The sequence below is a fragment of the Ovis canadensis genome, chromosome 1, assembly GCF_042477335.2.
Source record: "Ovis canadensis isolate MfBH-ARS-UI-01 breed Bighorn chromosome 1, ARS-UI_OviCan_v2, whole genome shotgun sequence".
Taxonomy (NCBI): Eukaryota; Metazoa; Chordata; class Mammalia; order Artiodactyla; family Bovidae; genus Ovis; species Ovis canadensis.
The window spans coordinates 124,535,028-124,549,791 of NC_091245.1; the positions used below are offsets into that span (position 1 = coordinate 124,535,028).

At 39.8% G+C, this 14,764-nt stretch overlaps 1 protein-coding gene across 6 annotated transcripts in view; it reads right to left on the reverse strand.

Annotated features, from left to right (window-relative positions):
- Nucleotides 1-14,764, reverse strand: part of ITSN1 (intersectin 1) — a 242,598-nt gene that overhangs the window by 122,595 nt on the left and 105,239 nt on the right. For all 6 annotated transcript variants that reach the window (XM_069548934.1, XM_069548931.1, XM_069548932.1 and 3 more), the window contains exons 9-12: nucleotides 10,569-10,632; nucleotides 7,767-7,904; nucleotides 6,099-6,214; nucleotides 1,610-1,872 (exon numbers count right to left, since the gene is read on the reverse strand). In XM_069548934.1, coding sequence (XP_069405035.1) covers nucleotides 1,610-1,872; nucleotides 6,099-6,214; nucleotides 7,767-7,904; nucleotides 10,569-10,632 — 581 coding nt within the window. The remainder of the gene's footprint in view (nucleotides 1-1,609; nucleotides 1,873-6,098; nucleotides 6,215-7,766; nucleotides 7,905-10,568; nucleotides 10,633-14,764) is intronic.

Below are 14,764 nucleotides of genomic sequence, written 5' to 3' on the forward strand. Positions count from 1 at the left end.
AACAAACACTCTGAAATGCTTTAAAAAAAAATTGAAGAAGGAAAGGTGGTCTATCTTTTGGCTGTCATTCTGGAAAGGAAAATCTTGTTATTATCTGTGTGTGAGTGACTGAATGAAAAGGCAGCTTACAGCTAGAAGTTTTCAAAAGCAATCATCAGGAGATGAAACCAAAGTATTATTTTTTTATAAAGAAAAAAATCCTTCACCGTTAAAATACATTTCATCCACACAAGAGGAGCATGGCATTGCTTCTGTCACAACATACTAAAACTGGAAAGACAGACAAGAGATTGGCTTGGCCCATATCCAGGTATGGCACCAAATTTAGGAAGCCTTCCATAAAACACAGTAAAGATTACTAGACTTGTTTTCTAAAGTGGAAAAAGAAAAAGATGCCAAACACTTTAATTATTTAGTGTGTTACCAACACAGTGGTTTAAAAAAACCATTTCAGTAAACCCTCAGCTTCTCCACCATATGAACCTTTCTATATGAATGCAGAAAAAAGGCTAAAAAATACATAATTGATAGCAATAGTTTGTCATAAGACTCAGTTATCAAAAACTTGTATATGAATGTTCACAGCAACATTATTCAAAATACCCAAAAGGTAGGAAAAAAAACCCCAAATGTCCATCAGATTGATGAGTAGATAAATAAAATGTTGTCTATCCAGGTAATGGAATAATACTCAGTTATAAAAAGGAGTAAGTGTTTATTCAATCTACATACTGGATGAACCTTGAAAGTGAAAGCCAGACACAAAAAGCCACATATTCTATGATTCCGTTTATCCAAAATGTCCAGAATAGGCAAAAGTGTAGAGACAGAGAGTAAATTAAGGGCAAGGCCAAATAGGAAAGGGGAGTAGTAACTCCTTAATGGTTAAGGAATTTCTTTTCAGGGTGATGAATCAGTGGTGATGGTCACACAACTCTGTGAATAACTAAAACTACTGAATTGTAAAAAGAAAGAAACAAGACTGGGTTAATACATTATTGCTGTGTTGTGCTCAGGCACTCATTCGTCCCTGACTCTTTGTGACACCAAGGAGTGTGGCCCGCCAGGCTCTTCAGTCCATGGGATTTTCCAGACAAGAATATTGGACTGGATGCCATTTCCTTCTCCAGGGGATTTTCCCATTCCAGGGATCAAACCAGCATCTTCTGCACTGGCAGGCAGATTCTTTACCACTGAGCCATCAGGGAAGGCCATATTTTTATGCTTTCTTAAAATTTAGTTTCTTCAAACTTAGACGGTATAAAGAATCTGCCTGCCATGTGGGAGACCTAGGTTCGGATCTTTGGGTTGGAAGGTCCCCTGGAGGAGTGCATAGCAACCCACTCCAGTATTCTTGCCTGGAGAATCCCACGGACAGAGGAGCCTGGCGGGCCTGCAGTCCATGGGGTCGCAGAGAGTTGGACATGACTGAGCCACTGAGCACATAGCATGTGGGAATCTCAGTTCCCCAGACCAGGGATTGGATTTGTGTCTCCTGCCATCTCTCTTTACCTGCTGAGCCGTCAGGGAGGCCCCGATATACTACTGACACTTAAACGATTCTAGAAGAGCGCCTGTGTTAATGGCAGGACTGTTTCCGGCCGCTCACCTCCCGCCTCTCGATTTCCTTCCTTCGCTCCTCCTCCCTCTGCCGCTCCAGCTCCCGCTGCTTCTCTAGCTGCTTTTCCAGCTCCAGCTGTCTTTTGCGCTCCTGCTCCTGGCGCTCCCGCTCCTTCCTCTCTTGCTCTGCCCGCTCCAGCTGGGCCAGGCGCTCCTGCTCTTTACGCTGCTGCTCCAAGAGAGCTTGTCTCCGCTTCTCCAGCTCCAGGTTGCCCCGTTCAAAGTTCTCCCGCTTCTTATCTTCAAAGGTTACTTTCAGACAAGAGACAGGACGATTATGAAAAGCCATAAGATGTTCAACAGACATTTTCAAAGGAAAAACTCCACGGCACATCGTCAGTGAGTAAGGGACCTGCAGATACCAACTCCCTAAGCTTCCCGCCTGCTTCTGCCCTCATGGATAAGCACCAGGTACAGGCCCTTTCACTTAGCGTCTCGTTTACATACGCTGCAGATGAACTGCACCACAGCATTCAAAACGCCCACAACTTGGTTTCTGGAATAATCTTTCGACAGAACTTCTTCATCATCACTCATTCTCCATACCTTCCCTGTTACTCTATCCTTTCTTTTTTCTACGACCTTGGTTTAGCAACTGACCCTCTCTCTCCTCTATACCACAAACTTCTCCCTTTCTACCTCTTTTTCTTTGACCACCAGGCGTGAGGTATCTTAATTCCCCAACCAGGGATTGGACACTAGCTCCCTGCATTGGGAGCCCAGAGTCTTAACCATTGGACCACCAGGAAAGTCCTTCCCTTTCTACCTCTTTTTCCTTTGCATAAAACTGTGCCATTCTGTTTTCAATTTTAACAAACAGAACGGTTTCTGAAAATAGAGGTAAGATGATACGCCTCCTCCTGGGTTTCACACTGAAGAGTAGGTTGTGCCCTAATCACTATGCAGAGGACACTCAGTAAACTAGTTTTTCCAACCTATTATTCAGTTTCCTTCTTTTAAGAACACCAAGGTTTTAGACTATCCTCAGGTCAACAATTTTTTTTCTCTGATCCTTGCTAACACTGTTTGCACCCATTTTATTTTACTTAAAAAAAACAAAAACAAAAACGTTCCATGCTCCATGTCCCTTCTGTGTTTTCAGCAGTGTCAACTCAGTTTTGTGTTTGCTTCACATGCTTCTCCTGGGAGCCCACCCCAGACACTGGAAGCTCTCACTGCCAGCCTGTGCAGCACGCCATTCCCATTGTTCTCAATCTATTTCAAGAACTGTCACTTCACACTTTGTCTTGAGATATGTAGCTGTGAGCATCCTTTTGGCTTCTTCCCACGTTCCTGCCTGGCCTCTACTGAAGACACTTTCCTTAAACATGGCGGTTAGATGAGAGATCAGAGATGGTAAGCAAGTTTTGTTTTCTTGTTCTTTTTGCTCCTTTAGTGGTTTCAGAAGAGGCAACATCCATTTCACTCTGCCACTTTAAAACTGCAAGTCCTCTCAGCCAGAGAAAGGAATGCAAACCTAGACAGTGTATTAAAAAGCAGAGACATCACTTCACCAGCAAAGGTCTGTATAGTCAAAGCTATGTTTCTCCAGTAGTTGGTGTTGCTTTATGTCTGGCTTCTTTCACTTAGCATGGTATTTTTGAGATTTTATCCACAATAGATTTACCCCCTCTGAATATTTCATAGAAATAGTGTTATGCAGTTAGTGTTGTTTTGTCTGGCTTCTTTCACTTAGCATAGCATTTGAGATTTTATCCACAGTGTTGTTCAGTTGCTCAGCTGTGTCCTACTCTTTGCAACCCCATGGACTGCAGCATGCCAGGCTTCCCTGTCTTTCACCATCTGCTGGAGTTTGCTCAAACTCATGTCCATCGAGTCGGTATGAGAGCTGGATGTGAGAAAAACGAAAGTGGAAACCATTCAGTCATGCCCGGCTCTTTGCAACCCCATAGACTATAAAGTCCATGGAATTCTGGAGGCCAGGATACTGGAGTGGGTAATCCCCTTCTCCAGGGGATCTTGGACCACAAAAAAGGCTGAAAACCAAAGAACTGATGCTTTTGAACTGTGGTGTTGGAGAAGACTCTTGAAAGTCCCTTGGACTGCAAGGCTATCAAACCAGTCAATCCTAAAGGAAATCAATCCTGAATATTCACTGGAAGGACTGATGCTGAAGCTGAAGCTCCAATACTTTGGAAACCTGATGCAAAGAGCTGACTCATTGGAAAAGACCCTGATGCTGGGAAAGATTGAAGGCAGGAGGAGAAGGGGATGACAGAGGATGAGATGGTTGGATGGCATCACTGACTCGATGGGCATGAGTTTGAGCAAACTCTAGGAGATGGTGAAAGACACGGAAGCCTGGCATGCTGCAGTCCATGGGGTTGCAAAGAGTAGGACACAGCTGAGCAACTGAACAACACTGTGGATAAAATCTCAAATGCTATGCTAAGTGAAAGAAGCCAGACAAAACAACACTAACTGCATAACACTATTTCTATGAAATATTCAGAGGGGGTAAATCAAAAGACACAGCAGGCTGATGATTACTAGGGACTAGGGAAAAGGGAAAATGTTGAGTAACTAGCTACAGCCATTGTTTTGGACTGAGTGTTTTCTACCCTATCAATTCAGATGTGGGAGCAGTAACCCCCAGTGGGCTGGTATTTGGAGATGGGACCTTTATAACTTGGGTTAAGATAAAGTCATGACTATGGGACCTTCATTATGAATTAGTGGCCTTATAAGAAAAGGGAGAGCCATCTTTCTCTTTTCATGTGCACACACCCAGAAAAGGCCAAGTGAGGATCTGATGAGAGTGCAGCCATCTGCAAGTCAGGAAAAGCGCCCCACCAGGAACAGAACTGGATGGCATCCTGATCATGGGCTTTTCTATCCTCCAGAACTGTGAGAAATGAATTTCTGCTGTTTAAGGCACCCAGACTAGCTGACTTTGAATGACCAATATTATGTTAAGCAAATTTTACCTCAATTAAAAAAAAAAACAAACTTAAAGTCCCTGTATACCTTTTTAATTCCAAAATCTGGCCCCATTTCTGATACACAGAGGCACATAATAAACAGCTGTTGAAAGAAAGAATGCATTAACCAAAACCTCTAGTAATGTCACATCTTGTTCAAAACTTGAAATGTTGGACTTCCCTGGTGGCACAGTAGACAGGAATCCACCTGCCAATGCAGGGGACATGGGTTCGATCCCTGGTCCAGGAAGAGACTCCACACACTTACTGGGACAACTAAGCCTGAGAGCTCCAGTTACTGAAGCCAGCTCGTCCAGAGCCTTTCTTTGCTCAGCAACAGAGAGAAGCCACTGCAATGAGAAGCCCGCACACCATAATTCAGAGTTGACCCAGCTTGCCTCAACTATAGAAAGCCCTTGCTTAGCAATGAAGACCCAGTGCAGCCAAAAAAAATAATTAAATATCTTCCACCAACAGAAAAAGAAAATTGCAAATTGTAAGGATTCCTGTATTTATTTGCTTGAAGACTTTATTCCCATGATTATTAACCTGAGATGTTCCTCCTTCCCAGCCCTGTAAGGACCCTATTAATCTTCAAATCTCAACTCCACTGTTACCTCTTCCATGGAGATTTAACTGCCAGTGTATTTGCCAGTTTGTGTTAATCAACCACAAGTAAGCTCTGCTGTGTATCTATAATTCTGCCTTCACAAATTTATCACTGTTATGCATTGCTTTGATGGTTTTTTATATGGATGTCTTAAATCTTCAGTTGTATCATAACCTTCTAGAGGGCATGGACCATGTATTATTAACATTTAGATTCTTCACTCTACTCAACACACTTCCACAAAGAACATTTTCAGGAAGCAGCTTCAGTGAACAAAAAGTAATTTAGTTGAAGAGGTGAGCGGGAGAGCTAGTAGTGTCCTCAGCAAGTCGATTATTCCCTGAGCACTTGAAATGCAGCAAAATGACACTGACAGAGTATTTTCCATGAAGAGACTCCATAATAAATTTCATTAGGGTGTCTTAGTATCAATTATCATTTCATATTAATAATTCATAACCACCAGAGAATATTTTAATAGTATGATGAATTTCTCATTGTAAATGAGGGTAATTTATATTAGGTTCCTATTAAATTTAAAATAGCTTCTTGCTATCACGGAGCTTTCGATTCTATAACATGAGAAAACAACAGTAGGCAACTTTACATTCTATTTCTGTACTGGTGGTATTAAGCCATTACCTTAAAAACTTATCAATTTTCAGTGCTTTATAGATTACATTTATAAAATTTCCGGTAAGTGTTAAATAGATTTCAATTTAAGAGCTAGAACAAAGGTGCATCAGTACATTCTATACATATATTAAAGTCCAAAAAGCATATGCAAAGTGTCTCCTTTCTGACTAAAGTCAGTTAAAGAAACATAGCAATAATGTCATTAGCTAAATATATTTTACCTCCATCTTTGCCTTAGAGACAGAAAATCTCTAACAGGCTAAAAAATTCAAATATGAAGACTGTCTTACCAGGTAGTTTCTTTTCTAGTTGTTGCTGTTCATCTTCCAAAACTGGTTCTTCTGGCAACCTCTGATCCACTGAAGTTGAGCTTATGACAGATATACCACTACCAGATCGAACTCTTCTGCAATTGTGGAAGAAAGAAAATGGTTTAATGTCTAGTTGCCAAGATAGAATTGAGCAAACCATGAAAAACTACCTTTTAAAGATTATGCCATAGAAAATGGAGCAGATGTCATTTTTGGTGAGGAAATGGTAAAGATGTGCTCTTCTCCATTTATATAAAGAGTCTTTAAAAAATGAATGTCTGAATGTCATCAGACTCTGAATGCCAAGGTCATTTAAATATTTAGAACCATCACAAAATTAGGACAATTTCAAAGGATTAAATCAGTTAACAATCATCAACTGGTTACAGTGGTGCCTGAGACACAGTTTCCCTCCTGTGGAATATTAAATTCTTCCAAGGGAAGACTAGCAACTCTGCTAATTGTCAGCATCTCCTTTCCCTTTCCACAATCTCTACATTTGCTCTCTTAATAAACACATGAAATGACTACACTTAATAGTCCTTAAAAACAAATCACATAGTTTACTAGCTAGTTTCACCTTCCCCCATTATCTTGCTCTTTTAAACCAGTCTACCTATCTTCCTTCTACGCTTTTTTTATGTTGGCTTCCACCCTGCAGCTCAGATGGTAAAGAGTCTGCCAATCCCTGGGTTGGGAAGATCCCCTGGAGGAGGGCATGGTAATCCACTTCGTTCTTCTTGCCTGGAGAATCCCCATGGACAAAAAAGCCTGGAAACGGACACAACTGAGCAACACACACACACACACACACACACAAACACACAAACATAGCCACCAGTGTTAAGTGTCTCTTGTGATTCTTGCAGCTGTGAGATTTTATGAACAAACTGTCCAGCTACTGTTCTTCCTACACAGTGTTCTCAGCTTCCCTGTACTTCATATGTGCTGATCGCAATGGTTCCATGTCTCATTCTTTTATGGAGACTTTGCCCCTAATCTTTCCCAACATTGGAGGAATCAGGACAGAAATTCTTATCTGGGCTTCTTTTGTTCTTCTGTGCACTTGTAAGAGCTCAAATTTGTCTTTTGAGTTAAAGCTTTGAGAGGCAGTTGTCTGAGAGGGCTATGCGTACACGGCTGTGTGTGGGTGGGGGATACCAGTCCTCCCAACTGGACTCTGAACTACCCTCTCGACCTCTCCACTGAGACTGTATTTCAGACCAGGATAATTTTCTTTCATTATTTTGCTGATTATAATTTCTACATTGCCAACATTTTGTTACCTCTGGAATGTGTAGAATTCACAGGCAGAATCTCCATGATTTATTTTCTATGTGCAGGCTGATGTTGTTTCACTTTAACTGCTAAAGTTATTTGGTAAGTTTTGACTACATGGATTGTCTCAAAAGCACCAACTTTATGATGTTATATTTGATTGTTTTACTAACAGTCTATTGGTACTTTAAAGAACGGAACAGGCAAAGATTAACACAAAAGCTGCCTAAGAAGATTCAGTTCAATATGTGGAGATTTCATTCAATTGCCAAGAAGAAAAAATGACCAAAAGATATACAGCCAACAAAGCCAAGTCTGAAATGAACATACTTAGCACACAATTTCTTATGAGAACCAAATATTCCTTACCTAAAGGAAGGTGGAATGTATTCTGGGGGCAGGACAGGTGGCAGTGGTTGACCAGACATAGCTACATCAATGAGGTGCATAGCCAGGATAAATTCTTCCGCTGTGAGTTTTCCATCTTGATCAATGTCAGAAAGATTCCTATTCAACAGAAAGTTCATTGTAATCTAGTTTCATGAAAATGCATGCTCGTTACTATTCACAAGTGATTTCAATGATCTGTTTTCTCATTCTGACTCTATGCCAGTTGAGTCCCTCTATACCTCCGTTTATAAAAATCGTACCGACTTCATACCACTGTTACAAAGACAAAATGAGACAACCCATCTAGCTGGGATGGTGTTCAGCATTTGATGTTAACTGTGATTATAATTACATGCTTCTCAGTTCTTGCACCCATTTAAAATATCTTATACTCACATTCCATGTGTGTTTAAACACCACGCTCCACAGACTATCTGGTCAGATACTAAATGTTTAAGCTCTGCAGAACACACAATCGCTATCACACTGAATTCTGCTGCTCCAGCAGGAAACTAGCCACAGACAGTATACAAAGAAATGAATGGGCACAGTTGTCTTTACAACAAAACTTCACCTACAATATCAGCCCCAGGCCGCATTTAGCTAACTGGATCAACCCCTGATCCAGGACTCCAAGGGTGGGTCTTCACAGCCTCCAACCAGAGGCAAGGCGTTTTCTGTTCCTTAACTTCACAATTTAATCACCACTGTTCTTTATAATCTTAATCAATTTAGGATTAGCTAATTAAACAGACCTTCCCCAGCAAGTCCAAGAATGTGACTTTTTAAAAAAACAACTGGACACCAAAAGGAGAATGCAAGACAAGAAAGCTGTTCACTAAGATATCAACAGGTCAGACGCTACACTGAGCAACTAACTGGGCTTTGCTGTGCCATAAATCAAGAAACTCCTCCAAACTCTGAAATTTCCTCAGGTGACATAAACCCCCCCTTTTTTTTAAAGGCACAATTTCCATAATATCCACCCCTTTTATACAGTATGGTTCTGTGAGTTTTGACAAACACAATCAGTTGTATGGCTACTACAATATACAGAACAGTTTCATCACTGCCCAAATTCCTCTGTCTCTTTACAGTCACCCCGTTCCTTGCCTCCAGACGCTGGTAAAGACATTTCATTATGTGCTAGTGTCATGAAAACAACCAACCTCCATAAATGTGAGGTCTTTAGCTTTTATTTCAGAGGGTCCTAGGATACTGATACACATCTAGACTTCAAGAGGTCTGGATGTGTCACAGAGATAAGATGTTTCCTAACTGGTCTATTATTACTCTAATGCAAAAGGTAGGCTCTTTAATACAAAACAGAAAGGGCCAGGCTGGGCTTGACCTAGAGCTTGACCACTTATGAAACAACCAAACCAAAGTGCCTACAGCAAAATCAGGAACCTAGCAGGTAAGCAGTACAGACCGGGTTTATCTTCCTGGCAGAATCAATGAATAATGCATAACTGAGAGAGAAACACTTCCTGCAGAAACCATTCTAGTTAATATTTAACTGTAAAGAATCCTACAGGATTTAGGCAATGCTCATCAATAGCTACTAAAAATCATTACAGAGAACCCCCTGGTGATCCAGTGGATAGGACTCTGCTTTTCCGTTGCAGAGGGTACAGGTTTGATCCCTTGTTGGAGAGCTAAGCTCTCGTAAGCCATGCGGTGCAGCCGAAAAAACAAAAAATTAATGACAAAATAGAGAAACAATTGTGTGCCTCATGATAAAAGTACTCAGTATCATCTCTGATGCACTTTGCAAAAAAAAAAAAAAAATCAAATTTGAATCTGACAAGTGGTTCTCCTCAGATCTGAATCAGCAGTTCTCAAACACGGATTGATTTGGTACTGCAAAGAACATCTGTCAGTGTCTGGAGACATTTGTGATTGTCACATGTAGGGGGTGGGGATCATACTACTGGAGTTGGAAGAGGCCAGAGACACTACTTAACCAGCAAAGAGTTATCATGCCAAAAATGTCAACAGCACTGAGGTGGAGAAACTCTACCTTAGATCTAATTTCCAATCTACAGGAGATACAAGAATAAATTAACACCACAAGGGTGTAATCAGCTAAAGGTGGGCTGCAAGAAAGCATAGGACAAATGATCTGGGGTTTTTTTTGGTGGGGGTGGGTAAGGGAAAGGGGAGAATAAGACCAGGGGAAATTTATAGGTTAAAGGAGACTTAAAAGGTGTATCAATCATCTGTTACAAAATATAGATTTATTTTAGTCCTGACTTGAACAAATCAACTATAAAAAATTGTGAGACAATCTAAGGATTTAAACACCATCTGATTAACTTAATGATAAGAATTCCTATTAACGGTTTTAAGTGGACTTTCAGTATTATGGTCATGTAGAAAAAAAATTCCTATGTCTTCTGAAGATACAGGCTGAAATATTTGCAGATGGAAATGATATAATGACTGAGATTAGGCTTAAAATAAGTGAAAGGGGGAGGGGACAGGCAGGACTAGCCATGAGGGGCATTTATTTAGGATGTGTTATGAGTTCTTGAGAATTCACTATAGTAATCTCTCTGCTTCTGTATTTTTAAAAACCAAAAGGGGGAAGTAAAAGGGACAACTTTAAATCATTTTAGCTACTGAATCACTGTGAGTTAAAACTCACTGAAAAATTAAGCATACTCCATATATCACCTCTTATAAATAACGGTGTCAATCTAAAGACTCATGAGGCCCTATCTATTTAAGAAATAAAATTTCCACTTTATATAAACCAAGGAACTTTTTATTCCTTACCATATTGAAGCCAGCTGAGCTTGTGGTAAACTTGATTGCATAAGAATAGTTCTTGCTTGGGGACCTAAATGAAAGCCAGGGTAAAAAATAAAGATGAATCAGCAAATCTTCACTGTCTAGGAAGATCAGTGTTCTGCACACAGGTACTATCCAATCTCATACAATCACAGTGCTTTAAACAATATTTGCTATTACCCAATGGGCTTTTCAATAAGGAAATTAAGTCCCAGTGAAAAAAGGAAAAAACGCAAAGCATAGCACCTGGCACACAGCCAATAAATTTTTGTTAAATAGATGTTTAATGAGGAATGAGTATGTAAAAAATTAGAGTTTCAATATATAACCTGCCCTTTGGCCCAGGTGACCATCTCTATCTGTATCAGGTTTTTATTCACAAAGCTGAAATGTGTCCTCTCTAAATGCAATATCATCTGCCACCCCCTGCCACCTCCATCATGATGACTCTCATATTTAGACAAGAGTCAGAGAATCTCAAAAGAGGAAGGGACCTTAGAGAAAACTCTTCTACCATTTCATTATGCAGACTTAAAAAAAAATTTGCTCATGGTTGCATAAATGGCCAATATCACAGCCATTTCCTAGGTTTGTGATAAAGAAGAATTCCTGGAATTTCAACTTTCCTCTCAAAATTAGCTGTCATTTCTTAAAATACTTGTGTATATATCTTCATTTCTGGCAAGAAACTAGCTTTAGATACCAGGAAGCCTACAATGGAAGATTTTGAATCTTTAAATAAACTAGTGTTAAGAAGAGAGCAACAAATGTCTCATGTCCTTCAATGATTTCCAAGGGATGGGCCCAGGATGACAGGTAATAGATCAAGGAATGCAAAGTGGTAGCAATTATGCTGGGAAGATTACCATGTGTAACATTTTGCTTGGTCTTTGGTATACTGGAATGAGCAAAGTTCACCGATCATTTTATTTAGTCTCTAACACTGTATTTAGAGGGCTTCCCTGGTCCCTGGGTCGGGAAGATCCCCTGGAGAAGGAAATGGTAACCCACTCCAGTATTCTTGCCTAGAGAATCCCATGGACAGAGAAGCCTGGTAGGCTGCAGTCCACGGGGTCGCAAAGAGTCGGACATGACTGAGCGACTTCACTTTCTTTCACTTTCTGGTGGCTGAAATGGTGCCTGCAATGCAGGAGACTGGGGTTCGATTCCTGAGTCGGGAAAATCCCCTGGAGAAGCGAATGGCTACCTACTCCATTATTCTTGCTTGCAGAATTCCATGGATAGAGGAGCCTGACAGGTTACAGTCCATGGGGTTGCAAAGAGTCAGATATGACTAAGGGACTAACTCTCTTTCACTGCATTTAGAATACTGGCAATATTAAAGTAGAATCAGTATAAGTTTAGTGAAAGCTTTCATTCATACTTGTAACAACATTGTGCCCACTATAGAATTATATAAAAGAAAGTTCATATTTCATTTACTTAATAAAAAAGGTAACAATAAATTTTAAAAACTAGCCCTGGACCTGGATATCAGGAGATATGGATTCCACTCTTGACTCTTCCACTCTCTAATGACATGTGACATTAACAAAATCACTTTCCCTCTCTAAGAGGAAGTTCTTTCGTCTCTGAAATGAGGGAAATGATCTAGAAAAGGGGTTGGCAAACCACAGTCCATAGGTGTTCTCCAGTCCTCCAGCTGTCTTTGTAAATAAAGTTTCACTGAAACATAGCCATGCCCATTCACTTAACATATTATGGCTGCTTTCATACTGAGATGGCAAAGCTGAATAGTTACAACAGTGTATGACTGAGAGCCTAAAATATTTAGTATTTTGATCTTTACAGAGAAAGTCTGTGGATCCCTATTGTCTTTTGCAATTCTAACATGGGACTCTGTTAAGTCTTAAGGCCAGATTAAGATACATTAAACTAGATCAGCAACAGTGAAAACAGTATCTTAGCATAACAGAGCAACCTCCTGCGGAAGCCTGCATTCATGAAAAGAGTACTGGCTTAGAAGAAAATGTTAAGGATATAAACAAAATCTCAAGTTCACAAAGCCTATAATGGGTATCCATGATTGGGCAGGGAAGCAGGAATGTGAAGGACAGAGATAATTCAATGAAGTCAAAAGTTTAGTTCAAACAATGACTAAGACTTTTCCGCTTCTGAGATTATCATATGAATAACCAAATAACACAGTCACTGTTTCAGAATGCAAGGAGATAATAAAATACCTCTTTAAGAAAAGGACTAGCAAGAATAGCAGTTCCAGAATTCTGTGTGTGTATGTTAGTCACTCAGTCGTGTCCAGCTCTATGCAAACCCATGGACTGTAGCCCACCAGGCTTCTCTGTTCATGGGACTCTCCAGGCAAGAAACCTGGAGTGGATTGCCATGCAATCCTCAAGGGGATCTTCCCAACCCAAGGATCAAACTCAGGTCTCCTGCATTGCAGGCAGACTCTTTAACATCTGAAACACAAGGGAAACCTAAAATTGTAGAGCTACTTATATCACTTTGATTAAAGAAGAACTCTTTTTTAATAAGAGTGTCTCTTTTAAGAACATGCAATAGTATATACATCAAGTTGGGGAGGAACAGGGGGATACCCACTGAATGAGGTTAATCAGATAAATCAACTCAGGGAATCTTCACCGACTCAATGGACATGAGTTTGAGTAAGCTCCAGGAGTTGGTGATGGACAGGGAAGCCTGATGTGCTGTAGTCCATGGGGTCACAAAGAGCTGGACACGACTGAGCAACTGAACTGAACTGAATCAATGGGGTGAACTGTGCTACTGCTAAATATTTCACTTGTGCCTCTTTCCATTCTGAGAACTCTTCTCAACTTTCTTGATAGTTTTACTCTTACTCAATTCTTAAGCTGAACTGAGTAACTGCTTTGGGGGGGTGATACTATCATGACAATAATCATTGTATGTCATCCATCTCAACAAAGCCGCTCTGCTTCAAAGCACAGTCTTATTTAAAGCTTAAAACACACTCTACATTTGACTTCTCACAAAGGGAAAACAATTTCTTTGACTTACTCCTATTTAAAAATTTACTGTAACAAATTATTTTTCATGACTATACAAAGATCTGGTTTGAAAATGAAATTCCCACCTCAAATGCTTTCCAGGACAAAATAATAGTAAGTAGTCCATGGGATTGTAAAGAGTTGGGCACATCTGAGCAATTAATGCCTTTAGTTTTTCACTTTCATACAGATAAACAGTAGCAAAAATCTGCTCATCCCAGTATATTTCAATTTTACTTTCTCTCTCAGATATTAAAAATTCTAAATATTGAAGTGCCTCTGTCATACACCTTTTACCTGATACGACACTTCCATCATAAAATACACATCCTACCAAGAAAAGATAACTTGGGCATCAATGTTGCATCTGAATACTATTTTAAGTAACTCCCAGGAAACGCCAACAATGCTGTGAAGAAATGTTTTCAAATTCACAGACTACGCAGGTCTGGGTCTGTATGACACACTGGGGTGAAATCTGGTTAAACAGTACTTAAAATGATATCGTTGAATACTGGGCATTGAAGAAATCTGTACTATGAGAGCTGCTATTTTAGCAGAGTGAGTGAGGCAGAGACTTTGTGTATACTTATAATTCGCCGTTTCAGATATAAATAAACGCTTATTTGAAATGACCGCTGAGATTTTTTCACTGAGACAGAGTTCACGATTAGACCAGAATTCTTCAAAGTCTCACCCAATCCTGACATTTTTTAAACAAGGATGAATTTTTCTTTTGGAAGTAAAAATTGCAATTTTAAGTAATAGCAAAAAAAAAAGTTAAAATAAGAAACTTAAAATGTCTTGATGGTAAATATGAGTGCTTCTCCACCCCAGAAAAATGAACCCATAATCCCCCTCCTTTCATATTTGTTAAAGAGCAGTTACATTTTTCCCCTTTTTATATTTAATGTTTGTATTAGAGGTCTCTATTTTCCTTTATACAAAGTATGCATTTCTTTATAACTCCCTAATCGACTTAATGTGTTTAACTCATTATTATTGTCACCCTGCTTATCTAACTTATATGCAGAGTACATCATGCAAAATGCTAAGATAGATGAAACACAAGCTGGAATCAAGATTGTGCGGAGAACTATCAATAACCTCAGATATGCAGATGACTGTTCATGGGGTTCTCAAGGCAAGACTACATCATGAGAAACGCTG